The sequence below is a fragment of the Silene latifolia genome, chromosome 3, assembly GCF_048544455.1.
Source record: "Silene latifolia isolate original U9 population chromosome 3, ASM4854445v1, whole genome shotgun sequence".
Taxonomy (NCBI): domain Eukaryota; kingdom Viridiplantae; phylum Streptophyta; class Magnoliopsida; order Caryophyllales; family Caryophyllaceae; genus Silene; species Silene latifolia.
In genome coordinates this window covers 115,278,442-115,305,908 of record NC_133528.1, presented here as the reverse complement: position 1 = coordinate 115,305,908, position 27,467 = coordinate 115,278,442, and the positions used below count along the sequence as shown (strand labels likewise).

The window sequence follows — 27,467 nt, the reverse complement described above, 5'->3', positions numbered from 1 at the left end:
ATTCAACTCCTTTTGAGTATAGATGTATTTCAGACTTTTATGGTCAGAAAAAACTTTAAATGTACCTGTATATAAATAATGCCACCATAAACTTAGTGCGAGAAAAACAGCTCCCAGCTTTAAGACATGAGTTGGGTAGTTCTCCTCATAAGGTTTTAGTTACCGCGACACATACACGATAACTTTACCATTCTACATCAGTACACATCCCAACCCATTCTCTGTTGCATCTGTATAAACTTCAAAATTCTCACTCCCTTCAGGTAAAGCTAGGACAGGAGCTGTAGTCAAGCGCTCCTTTAATGTTAGGAATACCGTCTCACAACTCTCATCTCACTTAAATCTATTTTCCGTCCTCATCAACGCAGTCAAGGGCTTAACTATCTTGGAGAAATCTTTGACAACCCTCATGTAGTAGCCAGCCAAACCAAAACAACTCCTCACCTATGAAATATTTTTCGGTAGCTCCCATTTATAAACAACCTCAATCTTGCTTGGATCAACATACACACCTTCCTTGGACACTACATGTCCCAAAAACGCGACCTTCTCCAGTCAGAACTCACACTTGCTCAGCTTAACATACAACTGGTTATCCCATAATGTCTGCAAAACAATTCTTATTTGCTCTTCATGCTCTTCCTTTGACTTAGAATACACCAGGATGTCATCGGTAAAGACAACCACGAATCGATCCAAATAGGGACTAAACACCCGATGTAATACCCGTACCTTATGGGACCCGTAAATATACCTTAGAATGCGTGAGAGGACCATCAGATGAGATGAGATGCACCCGAGAGTGAGAGTATGACCGTACACTAGACCGAGTGTGACCTAGATAAGACCTAGTGGTGCTGCAGTATACCGAGTGAGTGTTTAACTTGATCGAGTGGTTGACACTCGCTCGAGTGGATGAGCACTCGACTGAGTGTGTGGCACTTGACCGAGTGTCACTGTGCAATACCCAATAAACACCAAATTCGGGATTACACCTTATCCTAACTAAATCATTTTCTCCTTCTTCCTTCCTACTCTAAACCCTCTCCATTCTCTCTTAAACCCCATAAACATATTCTTCCATGGATTTAAGCTTGCTCTAGGGAATTATTCACCTTATTTCTCATCCTTACCTCCATTGTAAGTCATGATCTAACCTTTATTATTTTGTAGTAAATCCTAACTTTTGGGGGTCTTTAATTCGGGTAATTAATTAGTAATTAGTGTGTGTATTATGGGTAATTAGTGAGTTATAATAAGGGGGTTTGTATTATATAATAGTATAAGACGAATTTGTGATGATGTTACATGATTTGTATAGGATTAAGACGGTCTTGCGACACGGAGTTGTGTGGGATTCGAGTTTCTTATGAAGAATGATAAAAGGTAGGTTAATCCTACTCGGTTTCAATAATGTGTGTGTATATTTATATGTCTTTTGCATCATTTGTATAATATGAGTCGGATTTGTATCATGTGGTAATGTTTGAGGATCTTGGTGAGTCTCTTATGTTGTTGGATTTGCATTATATCATATGGTTTGATTGACATTAATGATGTATGAGATAAAGGCAAAGTGGTAAGAGTTATGCAAATTCATTATAAAATGGGCATATTGCCGTATGATGATGCATTTAGTGATATATGTGACGGTTGGTAATTATTGGTGGTGATTCTTGTTGTTGAGGAGACATAAGACGGTTGGGAGACCGTCTTACGCTTGAGTCACCTCTTGGAGCTTCCCACTCCAAGAGGGATGTGCACATTAATGGCTTGAGTTAAGAAAGACTCGTGTGGGTGACACACGATGTCTGGCAGGGGATCCGGTTGGCTTCCGGACCCGGTACGTCTGGGCGTGTCTCGGTACCTTTGTGGTGAAGTGCAGTGTCGTGGGCGTGTCCCTGACATGGTGGTTATGAGTACGTCCAGGCGTGTCCCGGTACTGGCATAGTGATTATATAATTGTATCTCATTCATATCATTGGCATGTTGCATATCTATTTATCATGTTGTGTCTTATATTTAATTATTGAAACTGACGTGTTGTGTGTCTGTGTAATTGTCACCTATTTCCGGAGTGGCTTGTGTCAATCCATACGATATTTTCGATCATATGGGAAGCAGGTTGAGTTGGTGTCACGTGGGAGACGGGACGAGCTTTGGACTTGGAGCCGAGTATCATTTCATTAGAAAAGTATAGTAGTCATGAGTTGGATCATTTATTTCCTTTATTCAGTTATAGTTTTTTAATTCACTAAATACTTTAATTATGTTAATTGTTTCTTAATTGTAACTCCGATTTCACCGCCTCGGGAAACCGAGATGGTAACATCTCCCAATTACCTTGGTCGCGTAAGAAGGGGGTGTTACAAAGTGATATCAGAGCGACGATTTTGAAACCTAAAACAATGAACCAAAATGAACCTAGGTGTGTCTAATTAAATAAACCCGACATGAGTACAATAGGAGATCGGTTTTGGATGAGTAGGCGCCCTCATATCAAAATTAGTGCCTATTGTCTCGGTTGGTCAGTACGTGGGTGGTTACGGTTATGGGTGAACGCTATGTGAAAAGTGGTGTGGTTGCATGAATGTATGATTAGTATTAAGTTTCTTGTATGTTGTAGTTGTTTCCAATGACATGTGAATGAGTATGAAAATTGAATGCTTAGGTTGATGTGAGTAGTATGTTTGACGATGGTTAGCATGTGTTGGCATATGGACGAAGATTTTGCTCTTTAATTTTGCACCGTGTGTTAATTAAATGCACGCTAGTGTATACGTAACATATGATTAGTGAAGTATTTTGGTAGCGTAACTACAAGTGGTACGGTAACGTACCAAAGACGGTAACTAGGGTGATGTATGGACTAACTCGGGTGAGTCACGAATGACCGGTGGACCCCCTAACCTTCTCTTTGTGTTGCAGGGACCTTATCATGCTAATTCAACTCGAAACACTAAGCCGTAACCAATCACACTATTGAGTACGAGTCCGCAGTCGGCCGGGTATAGTGCACTCCACCGAGTGGACCCGTTTCAAGAAACTGGAAACATTCTGAAAATACGCCACTCGACCGAGTGAACTCGGCCACTCGACCGAGTGAAAATCCACTCGACCGAGTGGACTTACCACTCGACCGAGTGAGTGCCAGGCTGAGATTTACTCGGTTTAATCCCATTCTTTCATTTTTTATCTTCTTCATATCTTACTTTCACCTTATTCATTCAACACCGAAATTGCTACAAAAAGCATCCCAAAACTCCATTGTTGTAATTTTTTACTTGGATTAAGCTTTCTACTCTAATTTTTCCGTCTCAAATCTCTTCCTAATTAATAATGTAAGTAGACCATCTTTCCTCTTGTTTTCTTCATCTTAATTTGTTAGATCTACACTAATGTGCTCAAGATTTTTCAACAAATTTCATGTTTTTACTTAATTCATGATAGTAAATAGCTTTCTACACCATTGTTGTTGCTAAATATCAAAATTTTGTTTCATTTTTTCCACCTACAGTGAAGAACACGAAATTGGTACTCAAGCTTATACATTGGATTTTGGTGCTTGTTGTTGGGTTTAATTGAACAACAAAGGCTTAACCTTTTTGTTATTGATGGATCTTGTTTAGTATTTGAAAATTTTGTCTTAAAACTCCGTCTTAAATTTTCGAAATATAGGTAGGTCATGCTTAAATTTCGATTTTTCATGAGTAAAAACTTTGTTTATTTGCCTTATAAGACCACCATCTTTGTTAGTAACATGGTATATGGTCTCAAAACGAAACAAATTCCGTCTTAAAATTTGAGTGAAATTTTCGAAAATATCTTAAGTACCCATGGACAATTTTAATTTGTGTTTTAAAAAAATGGTTTAAGTATGTTGTTAGACTATAAATTTGATGGTTGTTGCTATACTATGAGGTAAACTAAGAAAAATTTTGTCTTAAAAATGTGACCAATTTCCCAAAAGTTTGGTACCAGCCATTTCAAAATTTTGATTTTTTTTTTAGATGAAATGTGAGTATATATTTATATCAACAAAAAATTCAAACCAATATACATGAGGTTGGGGGTTCAAACCCCCGTAAGCTCAAAAAAACCAAACCAGGCTCAAAACAAGCAGCCAAAAATTACAATTCAAAGCAATTAAGCCAGCCATTTGTTATGTGATTCATTTCAGGGCCAGCTTTGCTACATCCTCTTCTCCTTGCAGTTTCCTCAACTTGAAGTGCTACGAGTTCAGGCCTTATAATTGATAACTGAATCCTCGTATTGTTTCTCTGGTGCCAGACAGTATAGAGATAGACATTGAATAACATGATCATATCTTTCCATTGCATACGGTTTTTCCTACCATTCTGAAGCTCAGTGACACTAGGAAAAGATCTTCCAAGCCAGACAACAATAGCTTCCTTGATTTTGCAGCTGTAGATACATTCATGGAAAAGATGAGTGATCGTTTCAGGCAGCTCACCACAGAGTAAGCATAGACTGTCCTCACAGTAGCCAAACTGAAATAATCTGGTTTTAACATTTAGTCCTTCCTGCATTATGAGCCAGGTAATAATTGAGTGTTTGGGTATGTTCCAGTTGTTCCATACCAATGGACACCAATCCAGTTTAGGATGTTGGGTGCAGAGCCATACATATCCATTTCTGAGAGTGTAACCTTTATCATTAGGCATCCAGCAATTCTCAATGAAACCCTCTTTCAGTTTATCCTTAGCCTTGCATATATTTTTCCAAGTCCAAGTAGAATCTGTAGGGGGAGTATAAGAATGCCATTATTGAGATTTCAGATAGACATTACTTATCCATTTTATCCATAACCTGTCAGCTTTGCAATACACCCAATTAACTAGTTTCCCTACAGCGGCCAAGTTCCAAATCTCAGCCTTCTTAATACCAAGTCCACCAGCATCCTTGGGAAGAGTAGCCTTGTCCCATGCCACTAATGGAACGCTGTGATAATCAGGGCTCCCATCCCACAGATAGTTCCTGCATATAGCCTCAATTCTCCTTATTACTGACTTGGGGATCAAGAACATGTTGGCTAGTAGCTATGAAGAGTATTCACACTGAGTTGATGAGAGTGATTCTGCCAGCATAAGATAGTTTTTTGGCACCTAAACTTCTGATCTTACAAATTATTTTCTCAGTCAAGCTACTGCAGTCTTTCTTACTCAATTTGCCAGGTTGGATTGGGACTCCTAAGTATCTGAAAGGCATTGTGCCCTCTTGAAATCCAGTGACTCTCAGTATATCAGTTTTTAGATCAGATGTCATGCCACTGAAAAAGATCTCAGACTTTGTGGTATTCATTCTCAAACCAGAAGCATTAGAAAAGGAAGTGAAGGCTTTCATAAGGAGCATTATTGAAGGAGCATCCCCTTTACAGAACATAAGGAGATCATCTGCAAACATAAGATGGGTGAGCTTCAAATTTTTGCAGAGGGGATGATAATGGAAAGGCCATCTTTCTGTAGCAAAAGCAATCAGTCTAGTCAGATAATCCATGCAATTGGTGAAGATTAAAGGAGAGATTGGGTCACCCTGTCTAAGCCCTCTTTGACCCCTGAAATATCCAAAATTATTACCATTCAAAACCAAGGTAAAGGAGGCGGATCTGATGCATGCCATAACCAGCTTTGTGAAGTGACTAGGGAAGTTTAGACCATATAGAAGTTGCTCCACAAAGTCCCATTCTACAGTATCATATGCTTTTTGCAGATCAATTTTGAAGAGGCATTTAGGGGGCACATGGTTTCTGGCATACATATGCACAATATCCTGACATATTGATTTTTGTTTGCTCACTACATATTTTATTTACTCATGGTTACCTAAAACCTCAAACTTCTGATGCTTGAAGAAGCTTTATGTTGAAAATTTGTTCGTCTTAAAGACCTTAAAGTGTTGGAAATAAGCATTTCACTTACCCGGATTTTTAATTTTACCCAGTCAATTCTTGTCTTAATTGCTTCTTAATGAATTAAATGGATTTGCGAGAACATGTAACATCTTATACTAGAATTTTTCATCTTAAAATTTTCAAGATTTTAACAAATGACCATCATGCCAAGAGTCTAGTGTAGTATGTCATGGTAGAGTCAAGTTTGAACAAGTCGGGTAACAAACAAAGGTAATGTATGTGAATAAGTTGTGCTTTGAATTCATATTATTCCACAAGAATTTCAAACTTGTAACATGAGAAAATTTCGTTTTGGTTAAAATACAAAGGGAGCTATGCAAAAGTTTTTTTTAGTTGCCATTTACCAATTTAGGAAGTTGGAGAAAATGTTCATTCACATCGAAATTTGGCTTCTAATTCTTACCTTCCCTATTTTATATCTTGTTATGTTGTTTCATTTTATAGTATGTCGGGGAATAGAAGGAGCACTCACGGAAAGAATGCCCGTCAACAACAACCTCAACCTCAACGTCAACCAGAAGCACCACCCGCCTTTACTCACCCGGGATACCCGGGAATAGCCTATGAAAGTGAACCCCATAAGAACGCTTTCCTAGCCTACACATAACGAAGGATGAACGTTACTATATGTGTGTCGGAAGATTGTTGTCCCTAGGTCTTAATGGGTTTTGAAGCATGTCAAGTTAACGTTTTATTTCTAAGCTATTTTATTTTACGCTTTTATGAGTTTGGTAGGTTTTGTAGTGTTTATTATTTAGGTACTCAAGCTTTATTCAAGAGAAGCGTATTATGAATATGATCAACATAAAAATGTAACATCTATGAGGTCCTAGAAATAGGTTAAGGACATATCATGTAAAAGAGTATCTTAGAACAATGCACAAAGTAAAACTGATCTTGAAGGAACGGTTACCTCATGTTCTGAAGAACTCTGCTATATCTTCAGGAAACGGTATCCTCAGTTGAGGAGACTGTATCCTCAGGACCCGCAGTGAGTTCGGATTTTAATTATTTTCTAAAATTCTTTCTATCTCGTTTTGGTTATCTGAAAACTATAATATCTCGTTTTATTATATGGAATCTTTGCTAGGATTAAATCTAGACTTGTATATCTTTTGAAAAAAAATTTTGATATATCTTGTTTACAAGATATTATGAAATCTCTCAACATAAAGATATATTAAGATTTAGTTTTATCTAAACAAGATTCATACTCTTTGAAAAGATATTTTATATTGTGAAAAATATTTTATTTTTCTATGAAATAATTACCCGAATTTTGTTAAAGATTTTACTTAATCTTTTTCGGTTGTTCTTTCATAAAATATAGCTTGTATTTTATTCATTTAGAATCTATCTTTGGCCAAGATATTTTGAGAATGATTATCTTTTGTTATTTTATGAAAAACCTAGATTTGAAGTATGCATCAAGAAACATGCGAGAAACCCTAATTCGAAAGATTTATGGTGTTTACTCGTGTGTGCCTCATTATAAATGTACATCTAAAACTGCAAACCTAGACACACGACTTATGCGAACTTTCTTGATTAAATTGATATTTTGCAAAATCATTTCCGTTGCTTTAAGCTTTGTTCTTAATAGTTCATTTTTCAAATTGCTTTTGAAAGTTGAAGTCTTTAAACTACGTACTTTTCGTGTCAAAAGTTTATCTTTTAAAATTGCATAATTTTATAATCCTCTTATAGACAATTGATTGTATTGTTTTAGATTCGATTGTATTTCATATTAAAAACTTTGTAAGCTTAACATCTTATGCACCGTAGGCTTAACATCCTACAAACACAAACGCTTAACTTTCTTCACAAATCGAGGGCTTCACATCTCTCACACACCGAAGGCTTAACATCCTTCATTAGCACGATTAGGGTCAGTCGTGGGGGTTAGTTGTTTATTGTACGCAAGACCCGATTAGGCGCTCGTGATAAACAATTAAAAAAAAGTGGTGGACGTGGGCTTTTCAATTGGGTCGAACCACGTTAAAATATCGTGTGTTATTTATCTTTTTCATACCGTTTGTTAAATATTGTTATTAAATCGTTTGCACAATCATTATATACTTCATACATTCGAACTTAACTGATAAGTAACGAATTATAAGTAGATAACTATTTTTCGAGAATTTTGAAAAATGGTACATACTCTATTCAACCCCCCTCTAGAGTATATTTGTTGGGCTGTTGAACTCTACAATTGGTATCAGAGCCTCGTGCTCTTGGTAGCCAAATATCTAGAGAGTCGATCTAATACTCAAATTACTCGTTTTATTTCTATCTTTTATTTTATCCTTTTTAAAGTTTTTAATTTCTTCATCATGGATTCCATGGAGACAAAGTAACCTATATTCAATGGTACAGGATACAGTTTATGGAAAAACAAAAAGATGCATTTTATAAAAGGCACAAATTGAGTGCTGGAGAATCATAGTCAAAAGACCACTTTACCATTACTAATGTCGATGTTCTCGGCAATACTAAAGTAAAGGAAGAAGAGGACTATGATGCGACTGATTTTGCTAAAGCTCAAAATAATTCACGAGCAATGTCATTTTTGCAACGTGGAATAACTAAGGAAGAGTTTAGTCGCTTCTCCTCATGCTCTAGTGCAAATCATATCTGGGATAGTCTGGAATTGACATATGAAGGAACGACCTAGGTCAAAAAGTATTGAATAGATTTGTTAACTCAGTAGTACGAGATGTTTCATATGGAAAGAGATGAAAACACTAATGATACGTCTGCCAGATTTTCAAATATAATCAATGAGTTAAGAAATCTACGAAAATCCTTTGAGACCGAAGATCTTGTTCAAAAATTTTTGAGAAGCTTAACTGAAAAGTGGCAACCTAAAGTCACTGCTATAGAAGAGGCTAAGGATCTATCCTTGCTTTCTTATGAAAGTTTTCTTGGCTCGTTGATGGCTCATGAGTTACTATTGAACAAAAACCATGGCGAGATGTCCAAGAGTAAAGGTATAGCCTTACAAGCTGAATCTAGTGACAATATAGAGGTTGATGAGAATATGGGTTTATTTGTTAGACGCTTTAAAAAGTATTTTCGATTTAATCAAGAAAAGTTTTCTAACAATATAAAGCAAGTTCCTCCAAAACTAATTTTTTTGAATAAAGGATATTTTAAATGTGGGGCATCAAGCCATATGATTAAGGATTGCCCTACGTGGAAGAATATAAAAAACAAAGACAAACGCGAATGAACTAAGAACGATTATAAGCAAGCTATGCTCGCATCCTGTGGATGGGGAGATTTGGGGACTGATGATGAAGAAGAAGAATCAGAAGAAGAGCAATAAGAAAATCTGTGTTTTAGTCCTTACAACGATGAAGCATCGTGTTCCAAATCTCACAAAAAGAAGGACATGTGTTTAATGGCTCACCCAGGACGATCAGATTCAGACTCTAAGGATGAAAGCAAGGTCAAGGCGAGTAGAAGCAATCAATGATATCTCGATAGTGGTTGTTCAAGACACATGACAGGGATAAATCAAAGTTTCTCTCGCTGGAGGCCTATAATGGTGGTAGTGTGACCTTTGGAGATAACAAGAAAGGAAAGATTATTGGTATTAACAAAATAGTTATCTCCAAGTCACATTCCATTGATAATGTGCTCTATGTTAAAAGTTTAAGGCATAATCTCCTAAGTATATCACAGTTTATGTGATCGGGAGAATAAGGTTGTATTTCAATCTGTCGTATCTTTCGTGAAGGATCTAGCAATATCATATTAAAAGGTAGAAGAAAAAATAATATTTACATTTGTGATATTAATTCTATTTCATCTGCCTCTTTAACATGTATGAGTGTCGTTATAAATGATCCAACTATATGGCATAAATGCTTTGATCATATAAGCTCTTATAGTTTAATAAATTGAAAATTAATGGATCTTGTTGACGGACATCTTTCTATAATATTTGATACTAACAAACTTTGTGATATATGTGTTCGTTGTAAGCATGTTCGATCATTCTTCAAGCTGAAAAGGTTGCAAGTACTTCTAAACCCTTACAATTAGTTCATATGGATCTATGTGGACCTATGAAGGTAAGTAGTAGAGTTGGTCATCGATACGTGTTTGTTCTAGTAAAAATGATTATTCAAGATTTCTTTGGCCTATATTTTTAACCTCTAAAAATCAAACCTTTGAGAAGTTTGAATGTTTAATTAAATTGGCTCAAAATAAATATTGTCATAATGTAAAATCTATTACAATAGATCACGGCTCGGAATTCGCCAATCAAGCCTTCATTAGGTTTTGTAGAGAAAATGGAGTGGATGATGATTTCTCCGCTCCACGAACTCCACAACAAAATGGAGTCGTTGAAAGAATGAATAGAACTCTTGAGGATATGTCACACACAATGTTACTTTGTAGTGGTCTACCTAGAAACTTCTGGGCAGAAGCTTTAAACACAACATGGTATGTACATAACCGTGCTATGATTAGACCAATCATAAAAAGGACCCCATATGAGCTATTACGAGGAAGAAAACCAAATATTTCACGCCTAAGATATTTTAGAAGCAAATGTTTTGTACATAATTGTAATACCCATATTTTATATTATTTATATGAGTTATGCATGAGACGGAATAATAAAATAATAATAATAATTATTATAAGATGGTAATGACAATAATAATAATTAGTTGTAATGATAATAATAATAATAATATGTAATACGACACATGTATATATATATATATATATATATATATATATATATATATAGGGTCGGGATCCAGTGAGAACCACCCATATAATGAGAACCGTGAGAACCACCTTAATCTAATAGAATAATTTGACGCGCGCGCAAATCAATCACCTACCCCTAAACATTCTAAACTCCGTCATTTTCCAATTTTCGTTTCCCTCTCATCATTCTTTCTCTCTCCTCGAATATCACCATATTCAACAACGCTATTTTATGCGCGCCATTGATCCTCAACTACTGATCCATCAATCTCTTCAACGATCTACCTATTCGACGCGTCCTTCATGAATGGAACCTTTTTATTCAAGGTAATATTTCGAAATTGCTGATTAATTTGTTGAATTTGAAAAATTAGGGTTCGGTAATTTGAGAAATTAGGGTTCGGTAAATTGATAAATTGTTTAAATTGGTTGAAATCGTGATATTGTTGGCTCAGTTTTATGAATTAGACAGGTTTTACAATCGTCAAATTATTAGCTACTTGCATCAAATTGTGGCTATGTGCGTCAAATTAGGGTTTATAGTTTCATCTGTTTGTAATTTTTCAATTAATCGATTAAAATTGTTGAATTTGAGCAATTAGGGTTCGGTAATTTGAGAAATTAGGGTTCGGTAAATTGAGAAATTGGTTAAAGTGGTTGAAATCGTGATATTATTGGCTCAGTTTTATGAATTAGACAGGTTTTACAATCGTCAAATTATTAGATACGTGCATCAAATTGTTGCTATGTGCATCAAATTAGGGTTTATAGTTTGATCTGTTTGTAATTTTTCAATTAATCGATTAATTTTAATTAGACAAGTTTTACAATCGTCAAACTATTAGCTACGTGCATCAAATTATTGCTATGTGCATCAAAATTTTTAAATTTAATTTTAGTAATAATTCCCTGAGATGATTTTATTGTTAGTTATTTAATTTTAAGTGGTTGTTATTACAGCAATGACATTCTTAGTTCAATGGGGTCGCGTAGTTCTTCTAATGTCATTACAAATGACATTACAAATGAAGGACAGACGGTTGAAGTTATTGCATCTCAATCCATATCAGAAATATCTGCCCTTAACATTGATGTTCTGAAATCAAGGTACAATTACATTTGAATCGTTGAATGATCGACATCTTTGTTCTATTTAATCTGTCTTTGTTGTATACTTGAGTTATCCAATAAATCTAAATCCTAACTCTACTTTAATTTCATCACATTTGGAGATGATGTAGTAGATGCGGCGGAGGTAATAGAGGAGGCAGAGGTAATAGAGGATGCAGAGGAGGAGGAGGCGTCCGGTTCAAGCAACATGAATCGGATTTTTGGTTGTCCTACCCATCTCAAGCCTGTTATTGGTATGGTCTTTGATACACTTGAACTCGGTATTGCTTTTTATGAAGCATATGGAAAAGAATGTGGGTTTGTGACTAGAAAAGCCTCACAAAAGAATAAACAGGGTGTCACTACACATAAAACTTGTTTGTGTAATAAGGCTGGAGAATGTGAAGCCAAAGGCAAAAAAACACCGTAGGCAAAGGACTAGGGTAGGTTGCCTTGCTAGGATTAACTTTAAACGAATTGCTAACAGTAAATACCAAATTTATGGTTTTGTTGAAGAGCATAATCATATGCCAGCTACACCATTAACAATGGTACATCTGACGCAAACGAGAGAATTGAATATAGTTCATAAAAAAATGATAGTTGACAACTCAAAGGTTAACAAAGGTCCAGTTATGACCTATAGGATGTTTAAGGAGTATGTCAGAGGTTATCAGAATATGGGTGCTTCATTGGAAGACTTTAAAAACTTTTCAAGGGATATCAAAAAGTTCTTGTCAGAAGGGGATGCTCAAATGCTTATTGAGTATTTTATGAAAATAAAAAGAATGTGTCCATCCTTTTACTTTGACTCTGAGGTAGATGAGAAAGGTAGATTGTCACATGTTTTCTGGGCTGACCCTATTAGTATAAAAAATTATTTGCTATTTGGGGACATGACACCCTTTGACACTACCTTTAGGAAAAATAAGTATAGAATGATATTCGCCCCTTTCACATGGGTGGATCATCATAAGAGATGTGTGACCTTTGGGGCTGGGCTTCTTATTAATGAGAGCAAGGAGTCATTTGCTTGGTTATTTACGAGATTCCTATAAGCTATGGGGGGTCGTTATCCTGTGTGTATAATAACTGGCGAAGATTTGGGGATAGAAAGAGGACTTAAGAAAGTCTTTAAAGATAAAGTGAAACATAAATATTGCGTGTGGCACATATTGAAGAAGTTTCCAGAGAAGGTAGGGCCTGTGGTATGTAGAGAAACTGAGTTTTTGAAAGAGATAAACTCATGTGTTTGGGGCGAAGATGTGAAACCTGCTGAATTTGAGGAAAGATGGACAGCCATTGTGGAAGCTCATGGGTTGTCGGATAATGAGTGGCTTCAGGAAAAGTATGGCATTAGACAATTTTGGATTCCAGCTTACTTTCGTGACTTGTTATTAGGAGGGTTGATGAGAACAACCTCGAGGTCCGAGTCAGAAAATCATTTCTTTAGCAATTTCACTAATCCAAATTTGACCCTTGTTGAATTTTGGATACGCTTTGAGAGTGCAATGGATACACAACGATGGGCTCAATCAAAACTGATTGCACAATCTAAGTACTCGTTTCCTGACTTGGCTACTCCTCTAGACCTAGAAAAGCATGCAGCAGAAACCTACACTCCGAGAATTTTCGAGGAGTTCAAAGTGGAAATAAAAGCTACATGCTTTACATGTGCCATTAGGGACAAAGAAAAAGATAAGAATCATGCAATTCTCTACATAGACGTCAAGGATCGTGAGAGAAAGAAAGACTATAAGGTGGGTTATAAGACAGCTGAAGTGAAACTAGTATGCAATTGCAAGAAATTTGAAAGACATGGAATACTCTGTCGACATATTCTCTGTGTCCTTAAAGATTATGGTTTTGAGAAAATTCCAAGCCAATACGTACTTAATAGGTGGAGCAAACTAGCAACCTGCCAGCCAATCTTCAATTCTGATGGGCAGTTTCTTGCTGATTGCAGATCAGTCGATGCACAAGAAGAACAAACTGACTGAATTGTGGTCAGAAATGTTCACTTGTGTGTCACTAGTTGAACAGAGTCCTGTTAATTGTGATGAGTTACTAACCATTTTACGCGGGTTCAAGGAAAGGGTTGTTGGGGCTGGTGTCCTCCACAGTTAGTGCAATGACATATAAATCTCTAAAAGGATTAAAGGGTATACTTTTGTATTATTATCAGTTGGTCCACCTTTATCAATAACGGTTGGCTTGCTAGATAAGTTTGACGTTATTGTCATACAGATGGCGGTGATCAACTGGTCCCTAAAAGTCACACCTATAGGATACGTTTGAGAGATATGACGGTATGAAAATACAGTCATGTTGATGCCTAATATGACTAAGCGGTTAGTCGGAGTTATTGACTAATAATTAGTCAAACGCGATGTTGAGATATTTATTTAATACGGATTAAATAATACTGGCTAAGGTGAATTAAGCGGTTAATTCGTAAATTGAATATAAACGGTTATATTTAATTAATGTATATTGAATTGATTAATTATACAATATTGTCATTGTCGGACAAGTATTAACATGTCGACTGATTCATGTTACTAGTCGATATTTTAATATCCGATAACGGATGACGATTTATAATAAAAACCCGTCATATACATTTAGCAAAACGAGTCGGACCACGAGTTAAATAAGGAGAAAGTGGAAAGCCCACTCCCTCCATGGGCAACCGTTCGGTCGACCGAGTGAAACAAAAGGAGAGTCCTTCTCTCCTTTTGACCTAATCATTCTCATTTTGAAGAAAAATTAGGGTTTTGGAGCCTTTTTCTCTGAAATTCTAGATCTCACATCAGAAAACTCACAAAAGCTCTCTCAATATTGCAAGGCAATCAGAGAGCAATTTCTAGCACAAGGGGCATAGTCTCAGACGATCTTGGGTGCAACGATTAGGAGGAAATCTGCGTTGATTTCTGTTCTTAGGCCGATTTTACACAGGACCCGAGGTTGATTCTTATTCTTTTATCGTTTCTCTTGTTTTTCGTTTATGACCATTAATCACATGATAAATTACGTTATAGTCCTTAATTTTAAGGGGCTTTATATGTATATTACCCTACAAGTGGTATCAGAGCGAGACCACGTAAATTTTTCATCGTGATTTTCATAAAACGATTTGAATCGATATTTTTTTTGCCTTGAAAGCCGTGACATGCATGTTCACGTCTGATCAGTCGATCGAGGACTGTAGTGTCTCGATCGATTGGTTTTGTTTTCGTTTTGTTTTTGCATATTGTTATCATAAACGGTCATTATAGCAATATGTTAAGGTTTTGTCAATTGTAGATTTAATTTTATTCGAATTACGTCGAAATTGCAATTGGTTTTGTTTTGTCAAATCGATTTCACGAAAGCTATTCTGTTTGGCGAGACCACTCGATCGACTGGCTGTATCAGTCGATCGAGCCTTTTTGTTCTGGCAGCGCTGAAAAGAAAAAAAAAAATTTGTTTTATTTCTCTTTTGGCCATAAAATGTACATTATACGGATTTTGTACACTCGCTTGATTGTGAAACGGTTCACACACGTACCATTTAGTTATTTTAAAGCGGTTTAAAGTAACGGATTGTAATGGTTTAAAAATTAAGTTGATAAAAGCGGTTTTGTCACATAATTTTAATCGTTAAAAGGTGGTTTGGATAAATTTAACATAATTACGGAATTATGTCACGAATAAATTTTGTTTTAGTTGATGCATTTTTATTTATCGTTACTTTTGAATGCCATGAATGTTTTTTTATTACGTATTTAATTTTACAAACGGTTGTAACTTAGTGTGGCCTTAGTAGAACGTGTTACCGTAATGATGGAACACGGTCTTGGTTGTATTTTGAGATCTCGCATCTCCGTTTTGTTTTTTTTTTTTAATTACAGTTTTAATTTAGAATGTAAATAGGTTTTTGTAATTTTTGAATTGTAATTTTGAGAAGACCAAAGATGGAGATCGGATGCTCACTCCCGCTGCATGGATCAAGATGGAACATCAAGACAAGCTTCTCGGGTCCAACGGTGGATTCCAAAGTTGTATTATGTTTATCTTGCTAGGATAGGCCACACTAGGACTTTTATTTACGTTTTGAATTTTTTTATGTTTTTCATCGTAACGATAGTTTGCATCATTTTCCGCCTAAAACCAAACCACCTAATATTTGCATGAAAACTGACTCATATAGAGGTTACGCGTTAGTTTTCTATGACATACAGATGTCACACGGTCTTAATAAGCCATCACCAAAGTTAATTCATTCACGTAATGCTAGATTTTCGTTCACTTTAAATGAATTAAAACTAAGTTGATGGGATCTTCCTCGTATAGCCAAAAATTGAGAATAGTCTTTATAGGTCAAACTCCAATGAAATCCCTTCTTCGTCGGTAGGCATAATATGACCCCTTCTACGTCGGGTAAGTTGGAACTGATTGACCTATTTTATCTCAACACTATGGTCACTCGTACGATCCTGTGATTATGGTGGACTAAAGATAGGATTTACGGAAATCTATCGATCAAGAGTTCTAACGGTAGAACTAGCCAAACAGTTGGCTTATCAATTTACGGAAATTGAGTCTTGGGATCATTTGTATAATACTTGAGGTAGATCGATTATACAAGTGCAATGAGTCTACACGTTAAAATGAATTTTAAATAGACTTAAATCACCTCGATGAGTTGCTTATTTCGTTTTGTTTTTCCTTTCTTTTTCAGTGTAGAACACGATCATTTAAACTGCTAATAACATAATGGCTGGCCGTACGGACGACCCAATGCCAAGTGCCACATTGGACCGTGAGTCCTGGCTTCGGATCTTCATGACTCAGATGAATCAGTCTACTCGACTGAAGAATGATGGATCAAACTTCCCGGACTGGGAGGCGGCATTACGGAATGCTGCCATTGCCGACGGGAAGCTCAAATATCTGATAGAGCCCATCCCGCCAAACCTAGGCCCCACGGCTGGAGCTAACGAGATCGCCACGTATAGCGATTTCGTCATGGAAGCGGGTGCGATAAAGAACGTACTCATTTTTGCAATGGAATCCAATTTGCAGAAACGCTTCATAGCCCAAGGTGCAAACAAGATTTTCACCACGCTCACTAAGGAATTCTCGAAAGCACCGAGAATCGTGACCTATGAGCATACCCGTCGCTTCTTTGAGGCGAAACTCCAGAAGGGCCAACCGGTTAGCCCACACATTCTCAGCATGATTGAGAATGTCGAGAAACTGGAGGCACTTGATTGTAAGATCAGCGAGAACATCGTGATCGACCGCATGCTTCATTCACTCCACGATGGTTTTGCGCTCTTTAGAGCCAATTACTATATGAATGATTTGAAGAAAAGTCCTCATGCACTACACTCCCTTCTCGTACAGACCGAGAAGGACATGAAGTTTAGTGGGAGCCTGAAACAGGATGTTCTCATTGTGTCAAACAAGGGCAAGGGTAAGGGCAAAGCTCGAGCACCTAGCGGAGGTGTCAGAAGTTTAAGAAGTCGGGATCGGGTAAGAGTGGGCCTGGTGAGTCGAGCACCTCACTAGGCGCGACAAAGAGCAAGGACGGTAACATGGAATGCCATCACTTCCACAAGACTGGGCATTGGAGGCGTACATGTCCTCAGTATACCGTGAGGACATAAAATCAGGTCGCGTTACTCCCGTTGGTATGTCTACTTCTTCTTCTTTTATTCATATGATTGAGATTAACCACGCAAGTTACGGAACTTGGGTACTAGATACTTGGTTGTGGTTCTCATCTGTGCAATCATGTGCGGGGCTCCGAAACATCGAACCCCTCGTAAAGGGTGAGGTGGACTGCGTGTCGGGAATGGAGCACGAGTGGCTGCCGTCTCGAGGGGAACATATGTTATCCAGACTTCCTAGCGGATTTGAGTTTTTTTATATAATCGCTATTATGTACCCAGTTTATCTAAAAACATTATTTCGGTTTACGCACTTGACAAACTTGGTTTTTCATTTGTAATAGAGAATAATAGCTGTGTTTTCTCGTTACACGATATGATTTATGGCAAGGCAGTCTCCATGAATGGAATTTATGTTTTAGATCAGACCACTGAAATATTGCACGTAATGAATAAAAAGTTAAAGGTTGGTGACAAAGATCAAACTTATCTATGGCACTGCCGTATGGGACACATTAATGAGAAACACGTTAAACAGCTCATACAGAATGGAGCTATCTCGGCCTTTGATTTTGAATCATTTGGCACGTGTGAATCATGTCTCATTGGTAAGATGACTCGAATTTCCTTCAAAGGTGTTGGAATGCGCGCTGCTGACCTATTAGGACTCATACATACGGATGTGTGTGGACCTAAGTCAATCACCGCACGAGAAGGCTATAGGTATTTTATCACTTTCACGGACGATTTAAGTAGATATGGCTATGTCTACATAATGAAGCATAAAAGTGAGTCCTTTGAGAAATTCAAAGAATACCGAATCGGGTCACGAACCAACTGGGTAGAAAGATTAAAACACTACGATCAGGCCGTGGTGGCGAGTATCTTTCACACGAGTTTGATCAACACCTTAAGGATCGTGGGATTGTCTTACGATTAACTCCACCTGGAACACCTCGGTTGAATGGTGTGTCCGAACGGAGAAATCGAACACTACTTGATATGGTTCGATCCATGATGAGTCACACCGTATTGCCCGATTCATTGTGGGGTTATGCTCTTCATCACCGCTCTAATACTTAACCAAGTCCGTCTAAAGTCATGTGACAAGACTCCATATGAACTATGGAAGGGAACGGTCCCTAACTTGTCCTTTATACGGGTTTGGGGCTGCGAGGCTTATGTCAAGTGGAGACACGAGGATAAGCTCGGCCCACGATCGGTCAAGACGTAATTTATAGGTTATCCTAAAGGAACATTTGGTCATTATTTCTATTCGCCAACCGAACAACGTGTATTTGTTGCGGCTAGTGCGACATTCTTAGAGAAGGAGTTTCTTGAGAACGCGAAGAGTAATAGAACCTTCGAGCTATCGGAGATTCCAGAACCAAATGCCGAGCAACCATTGGAGGAACCAGTTCCTTAAATCCCAGCTGCGGTTAGTATTCCTGAGGAACCTAGGAGGTCGGGAAGAGTCTCTATTCCTCCGGACAGATACATTGGTATGGTCGAGGAACATGACATAGATGACATTCTGCTCTTAACGAGTAGTGAACCCACAACCTATAAAGGTGCCATGACTAGTTCCGACTCAAAGCTATGGCTTGAGGCCATGCAATCCGAGATAGACTCCATGTATGAGAACAACGTATGGGATCTTGTTGACTTGCCTGCTAAGGTTCGTCCCCTTCAATGCAAATAGCTTTACAAGATAAAGCATTCTGTGGAAGGTCAACAAGATATCTATAAAGCACGACTAGTTGCTAAAGGTTTCACCCAAGTGCCAGGTTTGCACTAAGATGAAATTTTTGCACCCGTAGTCATGCTGCGTTCCATTCGGATTATCTTAGCGATTGCCGCTTTTCATGACTATGAAATTTGGCAGATGGATGTGAAAACCGCCTTCTTAAACGGTTATTTGGAGGAAGAGTTGTACATGGTACAACCCGAAGGTTTCATCGATCCTGTACATCCTAAGAAAGTGTGCAAGCTTAAGCGTTCCATTTATGGACTTAAGCAACCTTCTCGGAGTTGGAATCATCGTTTCGACCAAGTGATAAAAGAAAATGGATTTACTCGATCGGTCGAGGAACCATGTCTATATATCAAGTCGAGTGGGAGCAAGATTGTCTTCCTAATATTGTATGTTGATGACATACTCCTGATTGGGAATGACATACCTCTCTTAACTTCGGTAAAAGTATGGTTGAAGAACCATTTCCGGATGAAAGATCCGGGTGAGGCACGAGAATTTTGGGCATCCGTATCTATCGAGATAGATCACGTCGGATGTTATCTCTCAGTCAGGAGTCTTATATAGACAAGATTCTAGAGAGATTCAGCATGACTAACTCCAAAAAGGGGTTTCTTCCTATGGCTCTAGGGGCGCATTTGAGCAAGTCTCAGGCACCAAAGACACCGGAAGAGATAGAGCGCATGACCCGGATTCCTTATGCTTCGGCTATAGGATCAATCATGTATGCCATGATATGCACACGTCCGGACGTAGCATATGCATTGAGTATGACAAGTCGATTCCAACAAAGATCCAGGTGAATCACATTGGATGGCTGTCAAGAACATTCTTAAGTACCTACGGAGGACTAAAGATTGGGCATTGACTTATGGAGGCGATCAAAAGCTATGCGCAACCTTCTGCAGATGCTAGCTTCCAAACGGATCGAGATGACTCGAAATCTCGATCTGGATTCGTTTTACTCTTAATGGCACTGCAATCAGTGGAAGAGTTCCAAACAAAGTGTTACAAAGAGATTCTACGACCGAGTCCGAGTACTATGTCGCGTCCTGAAGTCGCAAAGGAAGTAATATGGATGCGTCAATTCTTACAAGGACTATCTGTAGTGCCTAGTTCGAATGACCCGATCACCATCTATTGCGACAATAGAGGTGCCATCTTCCAGGCTAAGGAGCCTAAGTCTAGCAACAAGTCTAGACATGTACAACGGAAAGCTCATCTAATCCGAGATTACGTGGAGCAAAAGGAGGTAGTGATAGAAAAGATTGCTACAGATGATAATATAGCAGATCCTCTCACTAAACCATTACGACAAGATAAGCATGAAGGGCATGTTAATTCCATGGGAATTAAACGTGTTCCTGAGTTGTAGTACTCTTTTATGGATTAGATTCATTTTCTTGTGTACTCTATACGACATCATCGTTTTGATATTTATATATTTTGTTTTTCATGTGGATTTGTACGACAATTTTGAACACCACAAAGTGAACTGAACAAACATTATATTTTTGGTCCTTAATTGCCCACGTGAGCTGATAACTCTGGCAATTATTTTGTGTGTCACTAGTTGAACAGAGTCCTGTTAATTGTGATGAGTTACTAACCATTTTACGCGGGTTCAAGGAAAGGGTTGTTGGGGCTGGTGTCCTCCACAGTTAGTGCAATGACATATAAATCTCTAAAAGGATTAAAGGGTATACTTTTGTATTATTATCAGTTGGTCCACGTTTATCAATAACGGTTGGCTTGCTAGATAAGTTTGACGTTATTGTCATACAGATGGCGGTGATCAACTGGTCCCTAAAAGTCACACCTATAGGATACGTTTGAGACATATGACGGTATGAAAATACAGTCATGTTGATGCCTAATATGACTAAGCGGTTAGTCGGAGTTATTGACTAATAATTAGTCAAACGCGATGTTGAGATATTTATTTAATACGGATTAAATAATACTGGCTAAGGTGAATTAAGCGGTTAATTCGTAAATTGAATATAAACGGTTATATTTAATTAATGTATATTGAATTGATTAATTATACAATATTGTCATTGTCGGACAAGTATTAACATGTCGACTGATTCATGTTACTAGTCGATATTTTAATATCCGATAACGGATGACGATTTATAATAAAAACCCGTCATATACATTTAGCAAAACGAGTCGGACCACGAGTTAAATAAGGAGAAAGTGGAAAGCCCACTCCCTCCATGGGCAACCGTTCGGTCGACTGAGTGAAACAAAAGGAGAGTCCTTCTCTCCTTTTGACCTAATCATTCTCATTTTGAAGAAAAATTAGGGTTTTGGAGCCTTTTTCTCTGAAATTCTAGATCTCACATCAGAAAACTCACAAAAGCTCTCTCAATATTGCAAGGCAATCAGAGAGCAATTTCTAGCACAAGGGGCATAGTCTCAGACGATCTTGGGTGCAACGATTAGGAGGAAATCTGCGTTGATTTCTGTTCTTAGGCCGATTTTACACAGGACCCGAGGTTGATTCTTATTCTTTTATCGTTTCTCTTGTTTTTCGTTTATGACCATTAATCACATGATAAATTACGTTATAGTCCTTAATTTTAAGGGGTTTTATATGTATATTACCCTACAAGGGTACTTGCAGAAACAACAAGTAGTGTCGCTGATGATGGTGGTAATAGTAGTATTGGAAAGAAAATGGACAAAAATGCGGAAATTGGAATGCTCTTGGGAACAAGTGTGCCTAGCGAAATTACAATTTTGCCTCCAAGACAATGCAAAAACAAAGGCTCGGGAAAAAGAATGATTTCACAAAGAGAAAGAGCGGGGGAAGTTAATAAGAAACCACTAAGAAGATGCAAGGCTTGTGAGCAGATGGCGAACCACGATAGCAGGAATTGTGACCGACCAAAGGATCACTGACAAATAGTCGAGTAAGTGATGTCTCTTATTAGCGTAAGTTTTCTATTTTTACCCTTTTTGTTTCCCTCTAATTTTTATCTTTGCTGACATTTGCTTTCTTATGTGTGAGATTGAAGTTTTTTGCAAGGAATTGGACTTGTGCAGCGGAATTTTTGAGCATCATTTGAGAAGACAACACTTGTTTTTTGGATTATTTTTTTTCATTTACAATTTTTTTGTAATAAATGTAACGGGAGTCTTCCGGATTTTTAAATTGTATATTTGAGAAGATGAAATTGTGATTCGATTTAAGAATAGAAAACATGTGTTTCCCTGAGCAATTATGGCATGCACATACGAGCTTATTTTATGCACGTACGAGGTCATTTTATGCACATAAGGAAAGTATTAAGACATCTGAATAATGTGATAATTGTTTCTCCAAATTTGGTAATTAAAAAGCTGAAACATGTGATCATTGTTTCTCTAAATTAGGCCAGCAATAAAATGTGATTAGTTGAATCATCATCGTGTACGACAAGTCGTTTAATATCATGCACATACAAGGTTATTACATGCACATGGAAGGCCATTTTATGCACAGATAACCCAAATGGGCTAATTACCCATGACATGGGTTAATTCTCATTACAAGTCATTTAAAAAGGCCATGTTACTTTGGGCTTTAATTTAGTCATGTTACTTTGGGCTTTAATTCTTATTTCAAGTCTCAAAACTTAAATGTGGGCTTTAATTCTCATTTCAAGTCTCGAAACTTAAATGTGAGTGATTATTGAAGAAGTTGGGCCATAATTTAGGCACTTTAGGCCATAATTTAGGCACGGCCCAGCACGGCACGCTCAAAATACATAGGAGTTGGCTTTAAAGTTGAAGAATTAGTCAGGCACGCTCAAGCACGACACGACGCTCAAGCACGACACGAGCACGACACAGGCCATGACCGAGCATAGCCTAGGCAATCTCTAAATAACGCAAGTAATTGTGTTTTGAAAAATTTCGTGCATGTAGAAGGCTGTTCCATACACATATAACGCCTTCTCATGCATGTAAATATGCAAGTTATATAATTTTGGCCCACATTACAACGTTTATCAAGTCGCGTTAGGCATGTTACTTTGGGATTTTAAAACGACAACCCCCTGACAAATGGGTTAATTTTCATTACAAGTCTCATTAAAAAAGGCCATAACCAAGTGACATAATTGTGCCCCCACGTTACAATTTAGCATATAAACGGACCCGAAAGTCGACAAATTGCATGCACGTAGAAAGGTGTTTCATACACATACAACGCCTTCTCATGCACGTAAAAGTTACTTAGAAGGTTCTATACATATGCAATCTATAAATTTACTCCACCTACAAACTAATGCCTGCCTAAATCAAGGAATCCACAAAAGACAATGAGAAGGTTCTCCGCCACTCCCGTTTGCTAAGCACACAAACTCTCACCATATTCATCCAAAAATAACACCTAGTTATAATCCTACAAAAAAAAAAGGTAGGGAAATATTGTTACGTTTAAAGTCACTTGACATCAATATTGAAAGTCTTGCAGTTAAAAGATGGGGAAATAATAGAAACAAAATTAGATAAAGCATTCGAAAGATATCGATATTACGGTTCTCTTGTTTTCCTCCCATCTGATAAGATCTACAATCAAACTCTCACCATATTCATCCAAATTCTGCATATATATTTGACAACAATATTGAAAGTGTTGCAATAAAATATGTCGAATAATGTTTGACTAATATAACTTGGTTTAGACATCATTACCTCGTAACAAGTCTGATCGGACCATAATGATTGACAACTCAAATTTTCTAGCCACTTCATCAAATAGACTCCGCAAGAATACCTTTTGAAATAATGAAATTTGTTAAACGCTTTAAAATGGTGTGTATCCCATCGAAAATATTAAAACGAGTAGAGTATAATTTAAACATGTAACGTACCCATTATTTTGTTGAGGCACATCCACAATCACAAACGGAAAATTGTTTATCTGCAACAGCTTTTTGTATCCTGGAAAGTCTCTTGCAATAATCCCCAAAGCAGGAAATAACTACAAAAAACGAAAACCAAAAAAAGAAAAACACAATAATATAAAAGCGAAGAAAAACCAAGACAAACTTGAGGTAACAAACCCCTAAGGCATACGGATATAATCATACCGTTTCAACTAAAAATTTACATCTTCCGTCAGGACGCCTAGGCAAGATTGAGTCAAGTATAATGTTGGTCTTTTTAACAAAATCAGACACGCAAGCAAACCAATGTTGACGGTCGACACAGTAAGGGAAGAAAGCCTGCAAAAATGCACATAGGGAAATGAAAACAGATAATATACAAACAGGTTAGACAGGATAATTAATTAAGTTCTTTCTTGGGCAAGTAGTAAATTCCGTCGATATAATAAAATAAAAAAGTGACGGGATAGTTACCAGTTTAGCTTTGGTTAAACTTTTGGGCATGTACTGAAGCTTAATGTACTGACTTTGAAAACTGTTTTTAGCGACAACATCCTGAAAGTTGAGAAAATTTGTGAAAAATGTTGGTAATTCCAAGTAGAAACATTAGCGGTTACTAAGGATGAATATGAATACCTTGATTATTGTCGGAAAGTACACAAGATTTGATCTTTCAAGTGTTAAACGAAGACCAACAAGGTCAATTACCATATCCATGAGCCATTTTCCTTCAAACAAAGTCGACATTCCTTCTTGGGTTACTTGCAGCCATGGAGTGTCTACAACAATGTCACTAATAATGCACATATTGTAATTAGATGCACACAGAAAAAAGCAAAGTGGACAAAAACAACTTAAAAAGATGCTATATGGTCAGTGATAACTTACTCCATATTTGCCTGATTTGTCCTAATCAAATTCATCAAGTGTTCATCTGTATAGGGCAAGTCTCGTGGAACTTCATTCCTGGGGAGAAAAGGAAAAACACAGAACAATTACATAACCATAGCACACTTTTAATAAACCAGGAGTCATCATATAGTAATGAGAAGCATTGTTGGTAAAAGATTTCTGATTACCGAATCTCACAGCCATTCTTATAAGCCTTTCCTTTAGATATCACTTGATCTTTCACGATGTTGTCTTGCCAAGTCAAAATTTCATTGCAAACCCTCACAATGTAACGCTTCACATCAGTTCTCTGAACAATAATATAAAGTGAAATCAACAGCAGAACCTACATATCTAATACACATACCTACATATCTAATACACATACAAGGCTGATTCATGAAAGAACAAAGCTAATACATGCATGTCGATGGCTTCTGGCGTCAGGAAATATAGAAACACCAACTAAAAATTTGACTTCAAAAATGGAGACTTACGTCCTTGAGCAGCTTGAAAGTATACCGACACTTATTCCCATTGTACGTCTCCATATGTCGCATCATGTAAATTCCAGTATCACGCTCGACAGAGAAACTTTTATTCGGAACATACTGTAATACTCCGTATTTATAAGTCTTGGGGTACTCTATCGAGTAGGCCTTACTCTGTCGAGTAAGGGTAAGTTGCGTCTTAGAAAAGTTTCTGACCTGTTGGGTACTCGATCGAGTAGCTGGGGCACTCGATCGAGTAAGGGGGTACTCGATCGAGTACCTCGGGTACTCGATCGAGTAGCCGGTTTTACGGGGAGTTTTCTCGGGTTTTGTTAATTATGCGATTAAGGTATATAAGCTTTGTCGTCATTATTCTAAATCACTTTTGCAAAACCTAAATTACTGTTTAAGAGAGAAAGCAAGCAAGTTCTTCATCCTAATCGCATTATTAGCAATACCCGGAGTTTGGAAGGTCGGTTCCTAGCGTTGATTATACCGTTGAGTTCCTTGCGTCGAGGGTAAGATCTATGTACCCTTTTTATTGTCTTTCCTTTGATTTGGTTAAACCCTAATTTAGAGATTTGGGGGTTTATGTGTAGTGTGTGATTTGGTAGCCTTTATATGTTGTATGATAGGAGGAGGGTTCATAGAGGAAGCTTTTTGATTCAGCAGTAGAGACCGTCTGACTGTGTGCTTACCAGGTAGGATTTCCTACTCAGTATTAGTCCCATAATGGGATATTGGTTGATGTGTTGTGTTTGGTTGGTTGATATAGTTATTGTATTGTGATTGTGGTTGTGATCGTTGTCTATGGTTCGCGAGGCGTGGCCTCGGCTGAGTGGGGTCACTTGCGGGAGTGGCTTCACGCCCTAGTTTCGCCTTCTGTGGAACCCGCCACAGAAGGGATGTGCACATTAATGGACAGGGTTATCGCTCACTATGTGGAGCGGGAATTTGGTGGGTACGGCTGCGGTCCCCCACTGGCAGGGCTGGTCCAGTGGACAGTCAGTGATTGAGATGATTGGATTTGGCGTGATTGTGTGTGTGTGACAGTTAAGCTGTCTGTTTATCTTATTGTTAGTATACTAGTATAGATCCCGCGCAAATGCGCGGTTTTTTAGATATGGATATTAGAGAATGTAACAATTATACTATTGGTATTTAATAGTGTAAATCCTTCACATTTGCGGTATATATAGAGGTTTTATTTTTAGTTATTATTTAAATATTTTAAATTGATACATTTTTAATTTTTCATTTACCTCATCGTATTTCGATATGAGAAAAAGATGAACTATGAACTAATCAAGAGAATTTAGTAAAGTTATAAAATATGTTTAATGATTTTTTTCTTTAACATAAAACTAATGATTACAAATAATAAATTTTCTCAAGTTATGTTAATGATTTTTTATTTTTTTTGTGATGAAACTAATTATATCAATTTAATATTTTGTTTTATACAAAATGTGTCAAGTCATTCTCTCATATATAATAATACATAACAAACGTAGTATATATGTCATGAATTTTTTTTAACATAAAGTTAATGATTTTATTTTATAACTTTGCTTAAATTATCTTAAATGAGTTTTTTTCACGTTGCTAATAATATTGTTTTATTGTTTTATATAGTTTAAGTATGCAATAAGTCATTTTCGAAGAAAAATTAACGATTTTGTATTTATAATTTTATACTCCTTTTATTTTATTTTGATTAAAATATTATATAATTATAATTTAGAGTTTAATAAAAAAAAAGTCATGCTTTAAGAAAAAGATTATAGCTTAATGGGAAAATTTTATTTCTTTCCTTATATAAGTAGGTGGAGTTTGGAGGGAAAACTTTTGAGAATTTTTATTCTCTTAGTAGTAGGGGGGATATTGAATTGTGTGATTAGTACTGACCCCGGTGTTGTTTTGTAAACCTGCGGTGATCCATTCGGGGATGGTGAGCAGATATTGAGCAGGTATTGAGATGAGTTCTGGGATAGCTGGGATTGCCACGACCTGATGATA

General features: G+C 37.1%; 2 protein-coding genes across 2 annotated transcripts; one reads left to right on the top strand and one right to left on the bottom strand.

Moving 5' to 3' along the window:
* The first annotated feature begins 12,834 nt into the window (after positions 1 to 12,834).
* On the top strand, positions 12,835 to 13,773 carry LOC141649537 (protein FAR-RED IMPAIRED RESPONSE 1-like). The gene has a single exon (XM_074458224.1). It carries the CDS (start codon positions 12,835 to 12,837, stop codon positions 13,771 to 13,773), a length of 939 nt encoding a protein of 312 aa, XP_074314325.1.
* Positions 13,774 to 23,681: 9,908 nt separating this feature from the next.
* Positions 23,682 to 25,508, bottom strand: LOC141649536 (ubiquitin-like-specific protease 1). Its single transcript, XM_074458223.1, has 9 exons — positions 25,455 to 25,508; positions 25,146 to 25,267; positions 24,955 to 25,032; positions 24,703 to 24,859; positions 24,541 to 24,621; positions 24,271 to 24,405; positions 24,052 to 24,161; positions 23,873 to 23,954; positions 23,682 to 23,780 (listed from the first exon to the last, which is right to left on the bottom strand). The coding sequence occupies exons 1-9, from the start codon at positions 25,506 to 25,508 to the stop codon at positions 23,682 to 23,684; spliced, it is 918 nt and encodes a 305-aa protein (XP_074314324.1).
* Positions 25,509 to 27,467: the final 1,959 nt, after the last annotated feature.

Excerpts from the sequence above, each read along its gene's own strand:
- LOC141649537 (XM_074458224.1), top strand. The coding sequence starts at position 12,835 with ATGGGGGGTCGTTATCCTGTGTGTATAATAACTGGCGAAGATTTGGGG.
- LOC141649536 (XM_074458223.1), bottom strand. The coding sequence starts at position 25,508 with ATGGAGACGTACAATGGGAATAAGTGTCGGTATACTTTCAAGCTGCTC. Across the intron at positions 24,622-24,702 it reads ACTTTCCGACAATAATCAAG|GATGTTGTCGCTAAAAACAG; the intron begins GTATTCATATTC and ends CTCAACTTTCAG. Across the intron at positions 23,781-23,872 it reads CCGATCAGACTTGTTACGAG|AATTTGGATGAATATGGTGA; the intron begins GTAATGATGTCT and ends ATATATATGCAG.